The following is a 20237-nucleotide window of genomic DNA, read 5'->3' as shown; positions in this document are numbered from 1 at the left end:
CTTCATGTAGTTCTCCAGAGACCAGTCTCACGAAGCAACAGGACAGGGAGGGAGGCAGTCATGCTTTCAGTATCCTGATGATATTCAACCGAGGAATGAGAAGACTGAGCCATTCATAAGAACAAAAGAATGGCCATACTGGGTCAGACCAAAGGTCCATCTAGCCCAGTATCCTATTTTCTGACAGTGGCCAATACCAGGTGCCCCAGAGGGAAAGAACAGAACAGGTAATCATCAAATGATCCATCCCCTGTCACCCAGTCCCAGTTTCTGGCAAACAGAGGCTAGGGACACCATCCCTGCCCATCCTGGTTAAAAGCCATTGATGGACTTATCCTCCATGAACATATCTAGCCCTTTTTTGAACCCTGCTATAGTCTTGGTCTTCACAACATCCTCTAGCAAGGAGTTCCACAGGTTGACTGTGCGTTGTGTGGAAAAAGAAAACCCTTCCTTTTGTTTGTTTTAAACCTCCTGCCTATTAATTTCATTTGGTGACCCCTAGTTCTTGTGTTATGAGAAGTAGTAAATAGCACTTCCTTATTTACTTTCTCCACACCAGTCATGATTTTATAGACCTTTATCATATCCCCTCTTAGTTGTCTCTTTTCCAAGCTGAAAAGTCCCAGTCTTATTAATCTCTCCTCATATGGAAGCTGTTCCATACCCCTATTCATTTTTGCTGCCCTTTTCTGAAGGGCATACATGCTCCATCTTCTTGTCTTTGCTCTGAACCTCTCTTCCCTCCCCTTCCCAGCAGCCATCACTTGAAGACAGAAGAATGGTTTATGAGACTGGAAGAGCAGCATTTTGTGAGGAAAAATACAGCAGGATATTAAGCAGGAGGTGCTCATCCTCTCCCCCAGAATCACCTATACAGTGCACTCACTGTACCTGTACATACTATAATAGTTTCAGCTCTGGCTCCATCAACTATGAACTCTTGAGTGGCCCTGGAAATTGCTATTGACACAGCTGCCTTGGGGCTGTCCACCTTGTGCTTGTCCCATTTCAAATAGGCTGCCCTTAGACATGTGGCTTTTCATGTAGATGAGACTAGCTGTGCTGGAGAGACTGATATGCAAGCTTTACTGTTCTCCTGTACTCAACTTCATATTTCTCAATGTTGCATCCACTGAAGTGTCTCAGAAGAGGTTTTTTGTATATGGAGGGAGTTCTGGCATGCAGACTGATGGGACCTCTGACATTATATTTGCTGTATCAGGCCATTGATTTACCTTCCAGGCACACATCCACTAACTTGTTTTTACATTGCTAGATATAGACTTGTACAGGGATTTGCACCTTGGATGCACCATCCCACTCTGCTGCCACATCTGTTTTGTTCCCCTGTGGGACGTGCCAATGCAGGGACGGGACTGCTAGGGCAGTGCAATAGAAGATGAGGAGTAACTAAAACAGCTCCACTTCTACCCAGCTCTGCTTCCTTTGGCAGCCTCCCATTTTCCAGGATGCTAGATCTGGGTAAGGAGTAATTTTCCCATCTGAAAATGTTTGAGATATCAAAAAGTCCCCCATCCTGAATTGGGTAAAAAAGTCAAACTCTCAAAAAATTGTGCAAACCAAAATCCATTATTTTTAATTCATCTCAATCAAAATGTTGTTTCAATAATTTTGAAATACTCTGTTTCAATTTAGATTTGTTTTTCTTTAGCCTTTTTTATGTTAAATTCTCTAACATTTCAAAATGAAAAGTCTGTGTGACTCGAAAAACAAACTTTCTGGTTTGAAATTTACAGGCAGTGTTTGAGTTGGAGATTAATTGGAACTGACCCTGTTTTGCTAACAGTTTTGATTTCAACAAATCAGCATTTTTCGGTGAAAAACACAGTTCATCAAAAAATTCCTGACCAGCTTGCAGTAAGCCTCCTTTCCCAAGACAACCCCCATCACCAGATACAATCTTTGGGCTTGTCTACACTGGCACATTAAATTGGCACTGCTGAGATCAACATAAGACATAAGTTGATGGCAGAGCACTCTCCTGTCGACTTCAGTACTCCACCTCCCTAAGAGGCAGAAGTTAACTCAGCGGGAGGTCGATGATTTTTTCACACCCCGGAGTGACGTAACTTACATCGACTTAAGCAGCAGTATAGACCAGGCCTTTATGTTGCACATACATCATCCTCTTTTCGGGTGTGAAGAGAAAGAAAGAGGAGAGAGAGATCCAGGTAAAAGGGAGGATGAGGAGAAAAGTAACACAAGAACTAGCGGTCACCAAATGAAATTAATGAGCAGGAGGTTTAAAACAAACAAAAGGAAGTATTTTTTCACACAATGCACAGTCAACCTGTGGAACTCCTTGCCAGAGGATGTTGTGAAGGCCAAGACTATAACAGGGTTCAAAAAAGAACTAGATAAGTTCATGGAGGACAAGTCCATTAATGGCTATTAGCCAGGATGGGCAGGGATGGTGTCCTTAGCTTCTGTTTGCTAGAAGCTGGGAATGGGGATGGATCACTTGATGATTACCTGTTCTATTCATTTCCTCTGGGGCACCTGGCATTGGCCACTGTCAGAAGACAGGATACTGGGCTAGATGGACCTTTGGTCTTACCCAGTATGGCCGTTCTTATGTTCTTAAGTATAAGCAAAAAGATTGGTTGGGGAGGAAGGAATGGCTGATTGTGTATGATGGAGGTAGGAAGTAGACCTAAGACAGAATGAGAGTTGAAGGAGTGAAAGAGAAAGGGAAAACAAGAATGAAAGAACCACACCAAGATAGAAAGGAGAGGAAAAAGTAGAATGGAGGGAAAAGGAAAAGAAGAAAGAATAAATCTTAGAGGCACAAAATTCAGCAATTGGTTGTTAATATAAATCTTAAAATAAAAAGCTTACTATTGATTTATTATTACTGCCTCTAAGCAATGCTATTTCTTTAGAATGATTAGGGGTTGGTTACCAGGAGAGTTAAAGGCCTGTACAATGGCTTTGTCCCATTATATTTAGCCACTCACTAATTCGCTATTTTTAGTATTTGCAAGAGCTGTTCCCGACTCAACAAGTTTCTGAAATGAGCCCTGCTAGAAGCAAGGATGGACATCTTTTAGTTACAGTTGGCCCTGAGGACCTCAGCATTTTTAGATGCTTTTATGACTGGTTCTGCATGCTTCGCTGCTTTGTACTGTACGTGATGTTTGCTTGTCTCTTGCTTGACTGGGCTGAAGGTTTATCCCATTGCTGTGTTTCTCCCCCACCCCCCTTGACGGTTTGAATGTCCATTAAATCAATGGTCATTTAAAAATGTTTAACAGCATATGTCTGCCAGCTAAGGGCAGGCTGAGATGAGGGGCTAAATTCATTTATAGAGCTATATTGTACCTAGTGAATTACACCAGGGATGAATCTAGCTTAGAGCCTTCGAAATACCTGAAAATTGAAAATATGTTGTTCAAACTGTTAAATACAAAACCAAAATATACTAATGTATTGTGCACGTTTGCAAAAATTCTCTCATGGAAATATAGCAGCTTGAAAGACAAGGAGAGGCAAGGAATCTCTGACTCGAACATTTTAAATAAGCAGGTGGAGAAAAGTGCATCATAAGCAGGTAGCTCTCAAATAAAATAAGCAAAAGAATATGATTTACTCAACAAATGTTAACAGCCCTTAAATTTTAACAAAGAACTCTACATTCACTTTAGAAAGAGGGAGGATGATCTTGTGGTTAAGGAATAGGAATGGAAATCAGAAGACCTAGGCCAAAATTGCTCAACTGGAGTGCCAGAAATTAAGCACGTAAATCCATATTTATTCACAAATCAGGGTTGATTTTTTTTAACCATCTGATCAGATCTAATTATTACATTTTATGAAGGCATCTGTATTTAATTAGGTTAGGGTCATTGTAGGTGTCTGACTGGGGCAGAACTTGCCTCTAGGTGTGAAGAGTATCTGTTGGGTATTTTGCTTAGGTTATTTAATTCATTGAGAAATGAACATGTCATAATAATGGGATTGATTATATACTTAGAAGACAGCCTTTAGTTTCTTTGCAAAATAAAGACTATGGTTAAGAGGAAATACTTGACCTTTTTCGGTTACCGTGATAAATAGTAACATTTCAGTGACCTTTGTTGTTCGTCTCTTGTGAGAGACAGCTACCTAGTGATGTGCAGATACTTATATTAGCCACTTTCCCCAAGATTGGTAACAATTTCAATAACATCCCCCCTGTTATTTAAAGAAGTTGTTGTTGTCATGGTTAAATACATTAGCATTCTAGTTATTAGATGGAACAATGGGCTAAATCATTAGCCTTTTGCCTCTGAATATTGGTCCATATTTAGATCACAAATTAAATTAGTTTTTTGGTTTCAGTCGAACAGTCCACATCACAAAGCCAGTATGTTATCTGATGCCTTGCACACTCTGTCTGAAAGAAGAGCAGGATTAGATTAGCAAAGATTAAGATCTAGTGGCAGAGCTAGGTGATGGAAGATTGCACCTGTCAGAGCTATGCCTGCCCTTAATCAGTGCTGTTGGTCTCCGTTGCTATCATGAAAACAAAAGTAGAGTTAATGCAAAAACAAAATTCAGAAGACATACTTAACATTTCATCTTTTAGCATAAAGATTCTAAACCTATCTGCATCAAGAGGAAGTGGATTAGAGTGCCTACCACTGAACTGGTGCTCTATAAATAACAAGTAAGAACAGCAAGAGTTTTGGTGGGTGACTTCATTTCAGTCGTCAAAATCACAAAAATCTCCATCCCAATTGGCACTCTTTGTAGCAGACTCAGGAGAGAGACCAAAACCTAACTAGGCATATGCAGACTGAACTATCTAACCTGCCAGTCTTTAAGGTGGCCACTTCAGGTCAGCACCGAAGTATAGTGATGAGAGTCAATGCACTGTTGCTACCTGTGTGATAACCATTCTGTGGACAACTAGACTTCAATCCCTAGGGCTATCGCTTCACCATCATTCACTGCAGCAGCTACAAATTGAAAACTTGCAAAAATACTGCTCAAACTGGATTAGGTGAGGATTTATGTTCAACTATAAGAAACAAGAAAAATAGAGTCATAAAAATGTGCAATAGGAACACAGATGAAGGATTTAGGAGTTAAAATCCTGGAGTGAATAATAATTAGCCATTTTTGCTAATATGTGAGGGAATTGAAAAGAATTATTTGGATTAGATGCAGAGAAAAGCTTTGCACCAATTCCTGATTCACTGCTTGGGTAATGAAGATGGGACAGATTTTCAGCTGATGTCAAACTCTCAATTGTTATAGTTCCTTTGACTTCAGTGGGCTATGACAATTTATATCAGCTGATGATTTGCCCCATACAATTTATATTTTTAATATTTTTTCAGATTTCTATTAACAGTTCAAAAGTCCGGGAATGAAAGATGGTCCTGAGAAACTTAACAGCACTCACTAAAGTTCACTTATTCCTCATCCGCACCTTGAGTCTGCAAAGCTCTTGAGGATATACTGGCTCTTTTCATGTTTGCCCTGGAAAAGACATTTGAATTTACTATTAAATACTAGATAGAGTTCCAAAAATATGTCAAGAACAAGAACGCTTTTCTAAATGAATTTACACACCAATTTTTTGTTTGTTTTTTTGGATGCTTGATCTTGTTTGTTGTTTGCATTACAGTAGTGTCTAGGAGTTCCAACCATGTTCAGGGCCCCATCATGCTAGGCAGTGTACAAATACATAGTGAGAGTTGGTGCTTGCTCTGAAGAATTTATAATCTATATAGACAAGTGTGACCATGCTCTTCAAGGTCCAAGACAAACTACAGGGCAGACTTGAGTAGGGTGAAGAAGCCCACAGAGTTTACTGAAGTAGTTCCCCACCTTCCTTGGGCAGAGGTTACCTGCAACAGTCTTGCTAGAGCCACGCTCCCCATTTCTATGAACATTAGGTGTAGAGAAACCTTTTTGCAAGAACCTATATTTTGGACCTCTCTTACCTGACACCTACTTGCTTCTCCCAGGAAGGCTAATTCTAAAGAAATCATAGTGGGGGGATTGTCCTGCCAGAATCCACACATGAAGGGGAAATTGCTGTAGGCAGATCTCCCCCATCCTGTGTGGCAGGAGAAAGTCAGCCACCTCTCTGACACCATCTTCCTATGTCCCCAGATCTCATGGAAGTCTGTCCAGGAGGGCTGGGTGCATGATACTTTCATTTCCCACTCCTAGCGTCCTGGGATATTTGTGCTAAAAATAACAGCCCTGACTGATTTTGTGTGAAGCTCCTCCTTGTGAGGGAACCTCAAAGAAGAGGGGAGGGGGCACCTACTGGTGATGGATTCTCTGGCTATGCAGTTCAATAAGAGCTGTTTTGCCAGGGAAAAGGTGGGCTTAAAGGGGACCAGAATCAATATGGATGCACAAAACCTCTATGAGAATGGCCTTGTGTCTCCAGTGGATCCTGTGTGATCTGTGGGGCTGGGGAGTTGAACTGTTTGTGCTCTGGTGGCAAGGGGACAGAGATGACCCAGCTAGCAGTCCATTGCAATACACAGCTGATGAGCACGTCACTAGATATTTATTTATGATTTTCCTCCTCATTGCACAGAACAGGACCCATCATCTGATCTGTGCCATTTTATGGAATGGGAGTCCTATGGCTACCTTTGCTGCTGGATCTACAACATGGAAATGCAAAAGTTATCATTCCTGCCATAGCCACTAAACTCTCTGACATGCATTTTAACTAAGCAATGGTGATTTATTAGCTGAGCTTTATTGGTCACATTACTTATCAGCTGGAGGTATTAATAGGCCTGAGGCAAAGCTGTGGGTGCTTTAGCTCTAATTGATTGTTTAGATTGGAAAAAATGACAAATGGGCCTTTATTGCTAATAGAAAACCAATAAGTAATTAAAGAAAATAAAAAATATTTTTCAGCTGTTTAAAATGTTGATTGCTACTTTTATTATTCTAGCATTCCACCCTGCAGCTGCATTTTAGCACCTCAGGCTCTGCCAAGATCTGGAAGTATATCAATTTCTGTCTCCAGCAGAAAAGCAAGGGGAGCTTTTAACATTGTCATCCCTGAGTTAATGTTTGTTTTCATTTGCTTATGGTTTCATGTTTCTAAAATGACGTGTATTTCTGAAGTTTGATGGAAATGTGTCTGTAAGCATGCATGCACAGGTGGGCAGGCGCACACCTACCCACGCTCACTCGCTCTCTTCAGGTTTCAGCCACTTGCCACCTCTTGCCACTTCCAACCACACCTTTCTGTGTACAAGACCACACTGCAGTTAGGATCATTTGGTCTTGAATTGACAGCTCCCTTCTTTAACCTGAAGATGAAGACAGAGGGGCATTCTTGGTGAGGACCTCTTGCCTCTGGAAATAATTCTCTTCTTCTGCCATGAGAGCCTGGATCTGATCTCCTTCAAAACATACTACAAGACTTACATGTTCTCCAAGGGTTTTCCTGTATGGGTGGGGAGGACATCAGGGAATAAATGGAATAGAGGCTATTTTGGGTCAAGGAGGGTTGTCAGGAGGTCTACTTTTAATATTTTTTATAAGATCCAAATTATTTTATTAAGGGTTTTTCTTAAGTGCTAGCTATTTTATTCCATACTATGTCTTTGTTATGTGCGTAGAGCTTGTTGTAACTGGAGAAAACTGAAATCAATACGAAAAGTGTAAACACACACGAATACATTTTGTGGTTGTCATGATGTGCTCATTTCCGTACACTAAACAAAAAGAAACACAATTCTTGTCCTGGAGATCTCCTTTGTGTCTAGATTACAGGAAGGGACCCACAGAACATCCCAGAGGTGGGGATAATAGGAGGTAGAATTCCTAAAATCATTTTTTGGGATCATCATGGAATTAATTAGTTTTAAATCTGATTTAGAATAAGAAGATGCCTGCTTGGTCAGCTGGGATGGGAAGATCATTGCAGGCATGGAGCAGTGTTAAAAAAAACTGCGCAGAGAAAAGAAATGAATGTAGCTTGGGGCTGTATAATATAAACACACCCATCTACAAAACTCTGTGTGTGTGTGTGCCCATATTTTGTTCATGTAACCTAAGCATTGGCATTACACAGATTATATCCACAGGCAGGAAAAACCATTAAATGAGTATTTGTTGCCAGTACTGTGTCCCACTATAGGTCAGCCTTGCTTCCCTGGTCTGGTTCTGGCTCAGCAGTCATAATGGAGAGATGTAGCCCCTGTTTTCAACTAGGAAGTGAAGTGGAGTTTGTAGAGGGAGAAATCATGATCTAAAAATAGTGGCTATTTAATCATTTTAAAAGTCACCCAGATTGGTGTTTACAAATAACACCGCCCCCCACCCACCGAATTACGGTGCATATTTAGTGGGAGGAATAGTTAAAAGTATCTATGCTCTTCCAGGTGCTGCGCTAATGAGTGCTTGTTTTAATGACATACTGAAAATTAGGTATTGCTTTTGTGTCAAGTCACAGAGTGAAAATGTCATTGATAAGGCTGGGCTTACACCTCTTCAGAGTCATTTTATTCCCCAAACAATCCTGAGAAGTTTTCCTTCCTCCTAAAGGAAATTAACTTAGTCAGTTTCTAAATAAACACATTTTAAGCTTGTTTCACTCCATTCAGAACTGTTGGGCAGATTAGAACGCTTTCCTGATGGTTGACCAGATAGCACAGAAACAATTAGCTACCTTTTCATGCTACAGACACTTGTTTAAAAGAGATCACAGCAGAAGAAAACGAGGACTATAAAAATGCAGCAGGATTTGGTTCATCAGCTGGATGCTGCAAATTAGCTTGCAGGGCCCGTTGCAGGTTCGCCTTTGATGAGCTCAGAGCTACAGTGGGAACCCTCCACGGCTGTCCACTTCTTCCTCAATCAACTTTCCACCCTCTACAGCAGGCCAAACCCTCTATTTATTCTTTTCCTACCTCCAGCAAGCCTCAGGACAATTCCCTTCTTACCTTAGATACACCATGATGTTGTACCCAGGGCCTAGTCTAGGAATGAGGCAAGCCAGTCATCTGGGGGAGAGGTTTGCCCTCTTCTAAGCTGTGAAAATGACTACAGTCTATGACTGCTGAACATTCGCAAGCATAGCTCACAACAAGTTCACTGAATTTTTAAGCCAAGGTACATTTCAAGTGGGGTGAGGTTCAGTGTAAAGTATCAGTAGAGCTATTCATAACCTTGCTAAAACTCCTGGTGGTCAGAAAACATACATCATGTTTGGTGCAAAAATGTTAAGATTCCAAATCTTTAAAGTTTCTTTTCTATGGTTGATGTCCATTTTTGTGACAGTTGCCTTGGTAATTTACAAATGCAGCTAAAATCAACCACCTAGTGCCCCTACTTTGCTAAAACTATTATGCATAGTATTTCTATGAAATGTATTATCATTAAAATTTCATTAACACTCCTAACACTGTTAATAGTTATAATTTAAAATCTTCAGAATATTTCACAAACTAACCTGCCTTGAGAGCCCTCTGGCAGATCAATAAGTATTACAGTATTGCCACCTCCAACCTCACAAACAACATGCCAGACAAATGCCAGATATGGTGAGACTTGCAATAAAAGCCTAAATAAAAACACTATGTTACAGATATGAAAGCTGAGGCAGAAGTGTCAAGTGATTTTCTCCAGGCTGAGGGGAAGTCATAGTCAGTGCTGGGGTTAGAACACGGGAGCTTCTGGCGTTAAGGCCTGTGCTCAGTCCATTAATCCCACACTTCTTATACAAGTATTGTCACTTACACTGGATATTCATGCAGCAAGAGAAGACGACCCATTAGAGTGAATGGTAATTATGAATGTAAATTCCTGCCCCATGGTTCTGGGGATATATTCTATTTCTTACTGGAGTTTAGAAAAAATAGTAAATTTGTCCCACTGTTTAGCTTTATTGTTAATATTAACTAGAAAGAATAAAGGAACTTTCTTTTAACATAGGACCCACACTGCTGCCTTTTCTCCTGTTAATTTGTATTGACCTACTCTGCAAATAGGAATCAATGTTGCTCTTCAGTGGGAGTAAGCATGGAAGAATCAGGCCCAAGAAGAAAGCCAAGGAAAGTGTGGGCCCCTTAATGAATGAGGGAGGCAACCTAGTGACAGAGGATGTGGAAGAAGCTAATGTATTCAATGCTTTTTTTGCCTCTGTCTTCGCGAACAAGGTCAGCTCCCAGACTGCTGTGCTGGGCATCACAACATGGGGAATAGATGGCCAGCCCTCTGTGGAGAAAGAGGTGGTTAGGGACTATTTAGAAAAGCTGGACGTGCACAAGTCCATGGGGCCGGACGAGTTGCATCCGAGAGTGCTAAAGGAACTGGCGGCTGTGATTGCAGAGCCATTGGCCATTATCTTTCAAAACTTGTGGCGAACGGGGGAAGTCCCGGATGACTGGAAAAAGGCTAATGTAGTGCCAATCTTTAAAAAAGGGAAGAAGGAGGATCCTGGGAACTACAGGCCAGTGAGCCTCACTTCAGTCCCCGGAAAAATCATGGAGCAGGTCCTCAAAGAATCAATCCTGAAGCACTTACATGAGAGGAAAGTGATCAGGAACAGTCAGCATGGATTCACCAAGGGAAGGTCATGTCTGACTAATCTAATCGCCTTCTATGATAGATTACTGGTTCTGTGGATGAAGGGAAAGCAGTGGATGTATTGTATCTTGACTTTAGCAAAGCTTTTGACACAGTCTCCCACAGTATTCTTGTCAGCAAGTTAAAGAAGTATGGGCTGGATGAATGCACTATAAGGTGGGTAGAAAGTTGGCTAGATTGTCGGGCTCAACGGGTAGTGATCAATGGCTCCGTGTCTAGTTGGCAGCCGGTGTCAAGTGGAGTGCCCCAGGGGTCGGTCCTGGGGCTGGTTTTGTTCAATATCTTCATAAATGATCTAGAGGATGGTGTGGATTGCACTCTCAGCAAATTTGCGGATGATACTAAACTGGGAGGAGTGGTAGATACGCTGGAGGGGAGGGATAGGATACAGAAGGACCTAGACAAATTGGAGGATTGGGCCAAAAAAATCTGATGAGGTTCAATAAGGATAAGTGCAGGGTCCTGCTCTTAGGACGGAAGAACCCAATTCACAGCTACAGACTAGGGACCGAATGGCTAGGCAGCAGTTCTGCAGAAAAGGACCTAGGGGTGACAGTGGACGAGAAGCTGGATATGAGTCAGCAGTGTGCCCTTGTTGCCAAGAAGGCCAATGGCATTTTGGGATGTATAAGTAGGGGCATAGCGAGCAGATCGAGGGACGTGATCGTCCCCCTCTATTCGACATTGGTGAGGCCTCATCTGGAGTACAGTGTCCAGTTTGGGGCCCCACACTACAAGAAGGATGTGGATAAATTGGAGAGAGTCCAGCAAAGGGCAACAAAAATGATTAGGAGTCTGGAACACATGACTTATGAGGAGAGGCTGAGGGAACTGGGATTGTTTAGTCTGCGGAAGAGAAGAATGAGGGGGGATTTGATAGCTGCTTTCAACTACCTGAGAGGTGGTTCCAAAGAGGATGGTTCTAGACTATTCTCAGTGGTGGAAGAGGACAGGACAAGGAGTAATGGTCTCAAGTTGCAGTGGGGGAGGTTTAGGTTGGATATTAGGAAAAACTTTTTCACTAGGAGGGTGGTGAAACACTGGAATGCGTTGCCTAGGGAGGTGGTGGAATCTCCTTCCTTAGAAGTTTTAAGGTCAGGCTTGACAAAGCCCTGGCTGGGATGATTTAATTGGGGATGGGTCCTGCTTTTGAGCAGGGGGTTGGACTAGATGACCTCCTGAGGTCCCTTCCAACCCTGATATTCTATGATTCTATGATTAAATAAGCATATTGGTCCACAGGAAGTACTATATAGAGTTTACTTATAGAGTATAACGAATAAATAATGATACAGTACTTCATATTTGTTTACTCTATTTCATCTGGAAAGATCCCAGAAACATTTTATAAACTACAGAGTAGAGCGATCACTTAACACTGAAATGCAGCAGATACTTTTTTGTCAGTTAGGGTTGTCAGGCATCCAGTTTTCGAAATGCTCAGTCAAAAAGGGACCGTGGTGGCTCCGGTCTGCACAGCTGACTGGGCCACTAAAAGTCTGGTTGACCACAGTGCCAGGGGGGCAGGCAGACTCCGTGCCCGGCTCTGCGTGGCTCCCGGGAAGTGGCCAGGAACCATGGCCAATGGGAGCTGCAGGGGTCGTGCCTGCGGGTGGGGCAGCACATGGAGTCCCCTGGCCACCCCTCTGCATAGGAGATGGAGAGACATGTCGCAGCTTCCCAGGAGCTGCATGAGGTCAGTGCCGCCTGGAGCCCTCACCCTGAACCCGCTCCCACGCCCCAACCTCCTGCCCCAGCTCAGAACCCTCTCCCACACCCCAACCCCCAGCTTGGAACCCTCTCCCACACCCCAACCCTCAGCCCCAGCTCGGAACCCTCTCCCACACCCCAACCTCCTGCCCCAGCCCTAAGCCCCCTCTCACACTCTGAACATCTCGGTCACAGCCCAGAGCCTCCTCCTGCTCCCTAAACCGCTCATCCTCAGTCCCACCGCAGAGCCCGCACCCCCACCTGGAGGCCTCACCCGCTCCTGTACCTCAATCCCCTGCCACAGCCTGGTGAAAATGAGCAAGTGAACAAGGGTTCAGGAGAGTGAGCGATTGAGGGGAGGGATGGTGTGAGCAGAGGCGGGGCCTTGGAGAAGTGGTGGGGGAAAGGGGGAGACAAGGGTGTTCGGTTTTCTGCAATTAGAAAGTTGGCAACCCTGCTGTCAGTACCCAACAGTTTCTACATCAGAAAGTGAGGAAATGCCACTGCAGACTGAATGGAATCAGGCAGAATATAAATACCTAAATTGCAATGTGGCCAGGATACAAGAGTTAACAGACATGCCTGTGCTTGAAACAAGCATCATGTGATCTTTAAAGGCTGCAGGTGGTCAGAACTAGAACTGGGGTAAAATTTTCCAAAAAAAGTTTTCCACAGCAAATGCTGATTCAATGGAATCAACACTTTTCACAGGGACCCACCAACTTTTGATGGAAACTTGCCTGCGTGGTTTTTCTACTAGTCTCCCCATCAACCAGCAAGCTGGTGGATGGGTTGCCCAGCTTTCTGAGGTCCCTAGGTACCCAGGAGCTGGGTGGCTGGGGACTCCTGGACTCCTCAGACTGTCCAGGGAGCAGGGCAACTAGTTTCCCACTTGGCCAGCTCCCTGGCTCCTTGGGTGCCCTGCTAGGTTGGCTGGCTTCATGGTTTTTCTGCCAACAAGCTGATCCAGCAGCCAGCTGGGAAGCTAGCTTACCCACCAGCCCAGAAATTTTGGAAAAATTCTATTTTGGTTCTTCTAAAATAGATTTATTGCCAAAATTTGTGCATTTGGGGCTTTTCACTCTGATTTGGAACTAAAAAAAATGCAAATGCAAAAGTTTCTATGGGACAGAAATTCTGGTTCCTGCACAGCTTTGGTCACAACCTCATCTGAAGGGCAGCACTCCCAGCAGCACAGCGCCCCTGAATGTCATACTTGGGCATTGGCCCAGTGCCATCTTGGAAGAAAGAGGACCACTTACTGGCTCACCACACCGTACCCTATAGCATGTTGTGCCTTCGCCGTATGCCTCCCCTATGTTTTGTATGCAAATTGAAAGAAGCACGGCCTATTCCTGCAAGCTGGTTTTGCAGGTAATTAATGCTGTAACTTGTTTTCTATGTGCATTTTTCTTCTTTTCAAAGTGCAACTCTCCTCTTAGATGAAAGAAAATACCCAAAAGACGTTTTAAATTATGCTAAATAATATTTTCTTTCTTTTAGCTGTCTCCATAATGAGGTACAGTGCATCATCATTTGGATTTGCTGTAAGTAATCTTACAATTTAAATATGTTTCACAGTGAGATGTTATGTTGCATGCAATACCTGAACTCTCACTGTAATTTTTCTTAGCCAAGGAGTGCATCAAGGTGTAGTAAAAGAAAATCAGTGACTCACCGGAAAGATCATTGTTTAAACCTGAAGTAATAGGTAAAAGTGTTGGGGTGGTCTGCTTTCAATCTCAGCAGATGAAGGCATCCATATCAATGCTAAACCATATCTTATGCTGATGGACGTTATAGAAAAAGCTAAGAGGGAGAGGTATTACAAACCAGAACCAATTTTCCATTTCAAGGTCCTGCAGCATATTTATCCCCCATGCAGGTGTAGATCTGAGGTCCCAACTTCAATTGTGAAATCCTGTCCCTATCGAAGTCAATGTCAAAACTCCCATTGACATCACTGGAGCCAGGATGTGATCTTTGGTCTCTAAAAATTGCTACTATTTTTCAATTTGCAGTTGAACACTAATATATTCTCAATAGAGATTATCTGCAGAGAAAACATTCCCAATTAAATGAAAAACAACATGAAAGTCAAACATTTTGTATTTTTTTTGTGAACTTGAAAGTGGGACTGTTTCTGTGAAAAATTTGAGTTGGGTGTGTGAATTATTCTGGGCATAGAGAAGAAAGATAAATTAACTCAAATCAGAGAGTAAGGAAATGCTTAATGGGCCAGTATTGAGCTGAGATGGCACTGTATCAGAAACCTGTAAAAAAAATTCATGTTTTTAAGTGTTGCAAATGTGAAGATTTTGCTAAAGATGTGGCGTACAGTGAAATTAGATGAAATTCCTTTGCAAAGTCACTGAAAGACAGGTGCCCTTTTTCTTTTAGACTTCATACAAGAAATATATTAGTATTGTAAATATTGTGGTGACCACATTATTGCAAGAATTATTTTTTTATCCAAGTAACTCTGCATGCTGGTGACAAAGCTCTTTCCTTGATTGACTGGGTGAAGTCTGTCTGATATACACCGTTGTGTAATGATACACAGTAAAAAGACTAAAGATCATTTAAATGAATGTAAATCCTGCTTTCATTAAAATGATTTAGTTGGAGCTGCTTTGTGCCTTGCAGCATGATTACAGATGCGTTGCTTTAACTAAAGTACACCTTAATAACCACAAAAGCAATTGACTCTGTATCCTTTTCAGTTTGATGCTATCCTGGACGTTTTGTCGTCGGTGATAGTTCTCTGGCGTTACAACAATGCAGCTGCTGTACATTCTGCACACAGGGAATACATGTAAGTAAACTTACCTGTTTTTCACTCTGACAGAAGACTGCAGAGCCTTTGCGATGAAGCCGTGATGTTATAGCAGTGAAAAGGACAAAAATTCAAGATGCCAATAAATTTTCATTTTATTCAGTTTATGGTCACAAACTTGCAGCCCGAACTCAAACCAACCTCCCCCCATGAAAATGGTTCCACATCATCATTTCATTTAAGATGCTAAGGGCTCTATTTGTTTCTCTTTGAAGGATCATGTGAGATGATCTGTAATTGCAACCAGCATTGAATTTGCAAATCTTTTGTTTCCCACTCAACTCATTATTCACACTAGGAAGAGTTTCTAGTATTTGATGCTTATGTTATACTTGTTTTTCACCATAACAAAACTGGGGTCTGATCTTTCAGGAGTTGAGCACCCTCAACTCTCATTAACATCATTAGGAGTTGAGGTTGCATAACCCCTGATGAGATTGGGCCTGGGTTAGCCAAATGATAGGTGGATAACTATGTAATCTAACTACTGTACCCTATGCAAACACACATGCAAATTGTTTTTTAGCAGCATCTACTGTTGATGTGATGACTAAGCGTTTTTCATCATCTACATGTAATTTTAACAAAAAATTAGCACCTGCATATTTGCAGTAGCTAGCTGTAAGGATTTGAAGTGTGTATATGTAATGGTTTTGGCATGAACAGTATGGACAAAGTTCCTTTTTCCAATCTGCAGTGCACCCAATCACAGTGATGATTCCCACTGTGTCTTCTGCACTGGCTGACAATGTGGAGTTCCCATTGTCAATGCATGTGACAATTGCAGAAGATTCAGTAAAGATTAACAAAGTAATTATGGTTTGACACAGCACATCAGTGAGAATTTCACCCTATGGACTAGTTATAGTGCACATTTCTTTCAAAAATGGGTGCCTAAAGTTAGGCTCCTAACTCCATACTTTGGCATCTAAGTAAGTATTGACCAGCGTTCTTTAAATACACAAACTCCAGTTTATGTGACAGGCTACCAGAGCAAAAAGAAGCTGTAAAGTCTACACTGGCAGTGTTTCCTTTTTGCAACTAAAGGCCACAAAGGGCTGCAATACATATTCATAAAAATCAACACCCGCTTAAACCAGGATTGAACTTTGCTTAGTGTCAACAGAGCGACACAAAACATTATTCACACACAATATTCTGGAGAGAGAAAGATGACGATTTGAAAATGGGAGAAAATTATTGGTTTTTTTTGCCTGAGCATTTTTTGTGTTTGTATATTTTGGCTCTACTTCCGCTTTTCGGAAAAGCCTCAGCCTGTAAAAAGCAATGAAAATTTAAACCCAGCTTCAGTGGGCCTTAGAAAGAAATCTCAGTTATCCTCTTTGGAGGGCTTTTGAGGGCCCCAGAAGCTCCTTAGCCCAGCACAGCATAGGACTCTAGATCTAAACAGAGCTCTTCAGTTGAAAAGCCTTATAAATTTTTTCTCTTGAGGTGTTACCTTCAGAAACAGGTGACTAAAATTAATGTTCCTGCATACATCTGGACTTATTGCCCAGACATTTCTGGCATGCCTTGGTTTTATGGAATCCTCAGAGATTCCCTTCAGTATTTAGTTCACATATCTAAGAAATTTTTAGTATGAGTGTAGTAAGCCTTATAAAATGCTTTGTAAAATAAATAAGCCTCAATATGAAACAACAATCAGCATGTCTTCAAGCTAGGGATGTATACAGGCAAAATGGCAAATATATTTTGCTTTTTTAATACTTATTTTTAATTTGCCTTTGGGTAACTCCTATGCTTTAACTAAAACCAAACTAATGGGATGGGATTATTGGTCATGCCTTCTAAAGCAAGACATCTAATGTTACATGATGGCATCAATATTAAGCAAAAGAACATTGCCATAGCTTTAACATTTGTATTGTTGGATGGGTGATCTGGTTATCTCTGTGATTTCCCTCTGTAGCTCCTAGAACTGGCAGAGAATCATCATATTATAGTCATGCAGGAGGGTCAATTGCAGCTGTATATTACAAAGACAACTCCTTGGGTGTCAGGTTTTCCTGCTAGGAACATCTCTAATTTCCTGTTGTATTTAATCTTGAAAGATTATGTATGAAATGATTTTTCCTCCACGCTGGGGAGAAAGGGGGCCCTGCAGGTTATTTATTGCTATTATAAATAGCCCTTGCCTCATACGCTCATAATGGCTCTTGTTCTTTTACCATCCTGAAAAGCAGTAGCAATTGTTTTTCTGTGTGTCCATGTGCCGATAGGGAAATTTGACTTCTGAGTTTTGTAAGGTATGTCCTTCTGCTAGTTGATGCCCCCGCCCTCTGAGGAAAGTTGGAAACTCATGTGAGCGCTCAAGTTATATGGCGTATTATTCATGTTCAAGCATGCTTAGCCACAGGTGTGTCTCACCAGGGTGGCACTTGCCTACACAGAACTTCTTTGACTCCTTTTGCACTATTTCTGACCACCTTACTCATGCATATATTTTGAAGGAATTGAGCTATTTTTCTGAGTAAAGTGAGAAGGATTCAGCCCTTTATTGGCATGCCTCCATTTGTAGCTCTACCTACTCTTGTAAGTAATTGAATTAAATACACATTGGTGAATGTGTGTGTGTGTGTATTGACCTCTTCGAAGATTCTTCTTCACTCACTTGAATTTCTTAGCAGCAGCTAGCAAACAGTTCTATGTGGTCTAAATACTGTTTTTGAGACTTGTACCACTTGGCTGAGCCAAGGTCCACTGAAATCAGCCCATTGATTTCAACAGGCGTTGGATCAAACCCAAGTGGTCAGTGTTTGGCAGATCCAGTCCCAACTGTCCAAACTTGCTGACTTTTTGTTTAGTGAGAGACAAATTAAAGACACAAAGGATTAAAAAGCATAAGAAAAAAATACTGAGGGAGAAGAGCCCTGCACATATTTATAGATTCATCGATTATGAAGCCATAAGGAACCATTAAATTGTCTATTCTGACTGCCTATATATATATCCCAGGCCATTAAATTTCATCCAGTTACTCCTGTACTGAGTCCAGTAACTTGGTTAAAGCCTTCTAGAAAGGCCTCCAGTCTTTATCTGAAGACATCAAGAGATCGAGAATCTACCACTTACCTGGATAGTTTGCTCCAGTAGTTAGTCACTCACTGTTAAAATTTTTTTTTTGCCTGATTTGAATTTATCTGTCTTCAGCTTCCAGCCATAATTCAGAAGGAATTCAATAAATGTACTAAAACAATTAAACATGAAATAACTGTGTAATCAAAGAATCCAGAAATACAGACAGATGAAAAGCAATGCCTACTGAAATTTTAAAGCGTTCCATAGCAGAGCACGAAACAAAAACAATAGTAGGCTATCATTTTTCTTCTGTTTAGTGAGCCAAACTCTGCTTTGTGTTAAACTTATGCAATCCTGTTGATTTCAATGGGGTTGTAGTTTTATAACTGATGTTAAAATTTGACCTACAGAGTTTAGTTCAGAAGATTTCACACTTTCCACTACAGTGTTCACTTCCTCTCTGAAGACAAGAAAAACCTCTTGCAACAATGATTAGGTATACAGGTGAATAGAAATGGATACGGAACATCTTTGCAATCATTCATGTATAGTTGCTGCTTAATGCAGTATAACTTACCTGTTGGATTCTACTTTTTCTAAAGATGCTGTGATAGAGATGGCGTGATAAATTGAAGCATGTAATCAACATCACAAAATTCTCCTCTAATAAAATATCATTAGTGTTTTTTTCTTTGTTTATTTTGTTTTTTCATCATCATGGGAAAGGGTGGATGGGTACATTGTGTGTCTGGTAAATTATAATGAAAAAATTACAATTATTTTCTAATTCTATCAGGGTACCTTGCAAATATGGTGGGTATCCTCAGAAACTGGGTCTTTCCAAAAAGATTTAAATTTATGAGCTTCTAAGCCATATCAGCCACTGAGTTTTAGTCTGTCCAGCACACCACTGAGAAAAAATGCATAGCATTTAGGACCATGATTGGTACATTTTTGCTGTTTAGTCCTTTTATCATTTTTCCAGTTTGTCAGTCAGATAAAATAGCTTGTTAATTAGGCTCTAGCCTTATAGGCTTTAATTGAAGAAGTGATAGATCTTGAAGAGATACAAGCACTAGGAAAGGCTAGACAGCTGGAAGAGTGTCTTAGAATTATTCTGAGTATATGATTCATTAGCTCTTGATTTGCTTAGCATGACCTGCTGGGCTGCATATAAACGTACAAGGAAAATTAGAGCTGCTGAAAAAGTCATCAAGAAAGCAAATGATCAGGAAGTCAAAGACAGAAAAAAAGAGGATTGAAATAACTAGGTTAAGTGGGAAAAGATTGGTAATCTAAAGAAACAAGAAGACTAAAAGTACTGATAAAGAAGGGTCTTTGCAATTCCTTGCATTTTCCTCATGAGGGGAAAAAAGGAAAGGAAGGGGAATAGACCATCACTTAGAACATACCAATCCCCAGTTATAAACCTTTGAAGGATTGTAGATGTAAGAGAGAGAAAAGACCCAGAAGTCATCTACTCCATCCTCTGGCCATTTATGATTGCTTCGTACAATGTATTTTCCAGTGTTGTGTCTGTACTAACTTTAAATGATTCAGGTGATGAAGCTTCCACCATTTCCTCTCAAGACCATTTTACTGTCTTGATCTCACCACAAGGGAAGCCTTTTCCTTTCTTAGTTTTCTAAATTCCCCTTTTCTTAATTTCAGTCCATCACTCCTATTTGTATTCCCCGTGGGGCACTCTAAATGATGCCTTTCATACAACATATGTCCCACTTCTTCAACAATTCATATTAATTAATCTCAGGATAATGGGCTTGATCCTGGGAAATGCTGAGCACCCTCTACTCCTATAAATGTCCAGAGAAATGGAGGGTGCTCAGCATCTCTCAGGATCAATTATAGCTGATATCCAGGAAATAAAATGAATAGTTCTTTTTCTTTCAAACTCTAGCCAACTAAGCCCAAGACAGTAAAAGTATAATGAAGCCATTGGCAGTGACGGTACTTTGGCCAACTTTAGCTTATAGGCTTTGTGGTAAGGGGATTTATGTGCATTGCTCTGCCAATAGACCCAATATTATACAGTTGAACACCTATAAAG

The 20237-nt window shown here is 41.2% G+C and overlaps 1 protein-coding gene across 1 annotated transcript in view; it reads left to right on the top strand.

Moving 5' to 3' along the window:
* Positions 1 to 20237, top strand: part of TMEM163 (transmembrane protein 163) — a 158319-nt gene that overhangs the window by 76202 nt on the left and 61880 nt on the right. Inside the window, exons 3-4 of the mRNA XM_073305305.1 lie at positions 13798 to 13841; positions 15018 to 15109. Coding sequence (XP_073161406.1) covers positions 13798 to 13841; positions 15018 to 15109 — 136 coding nt within the window. The remainder of the gene's footprint in view (positions 1 to 13797; positions 13842 to 15017; positions 15110 to 20237) is intronic.

Source organism: Lepidochelys kempii, chromosome 11 (genome assembly GCF_965140265.1).
Source record: "Lepidochelys kempii isolate rLepKem1 chromosome 11, rLepKem1.hap2, whole genome shotgun sequence".
NCBI lineage: Eukaryota > Metazoa > Chordata > Testudines > Cheloniidae > Lepidochelys > Lepidochelys kempii.
Note: the sequence above shows the minus strand (reverse complement) of the source record. Positions and strands in the feature narration are given on the sequence as shown.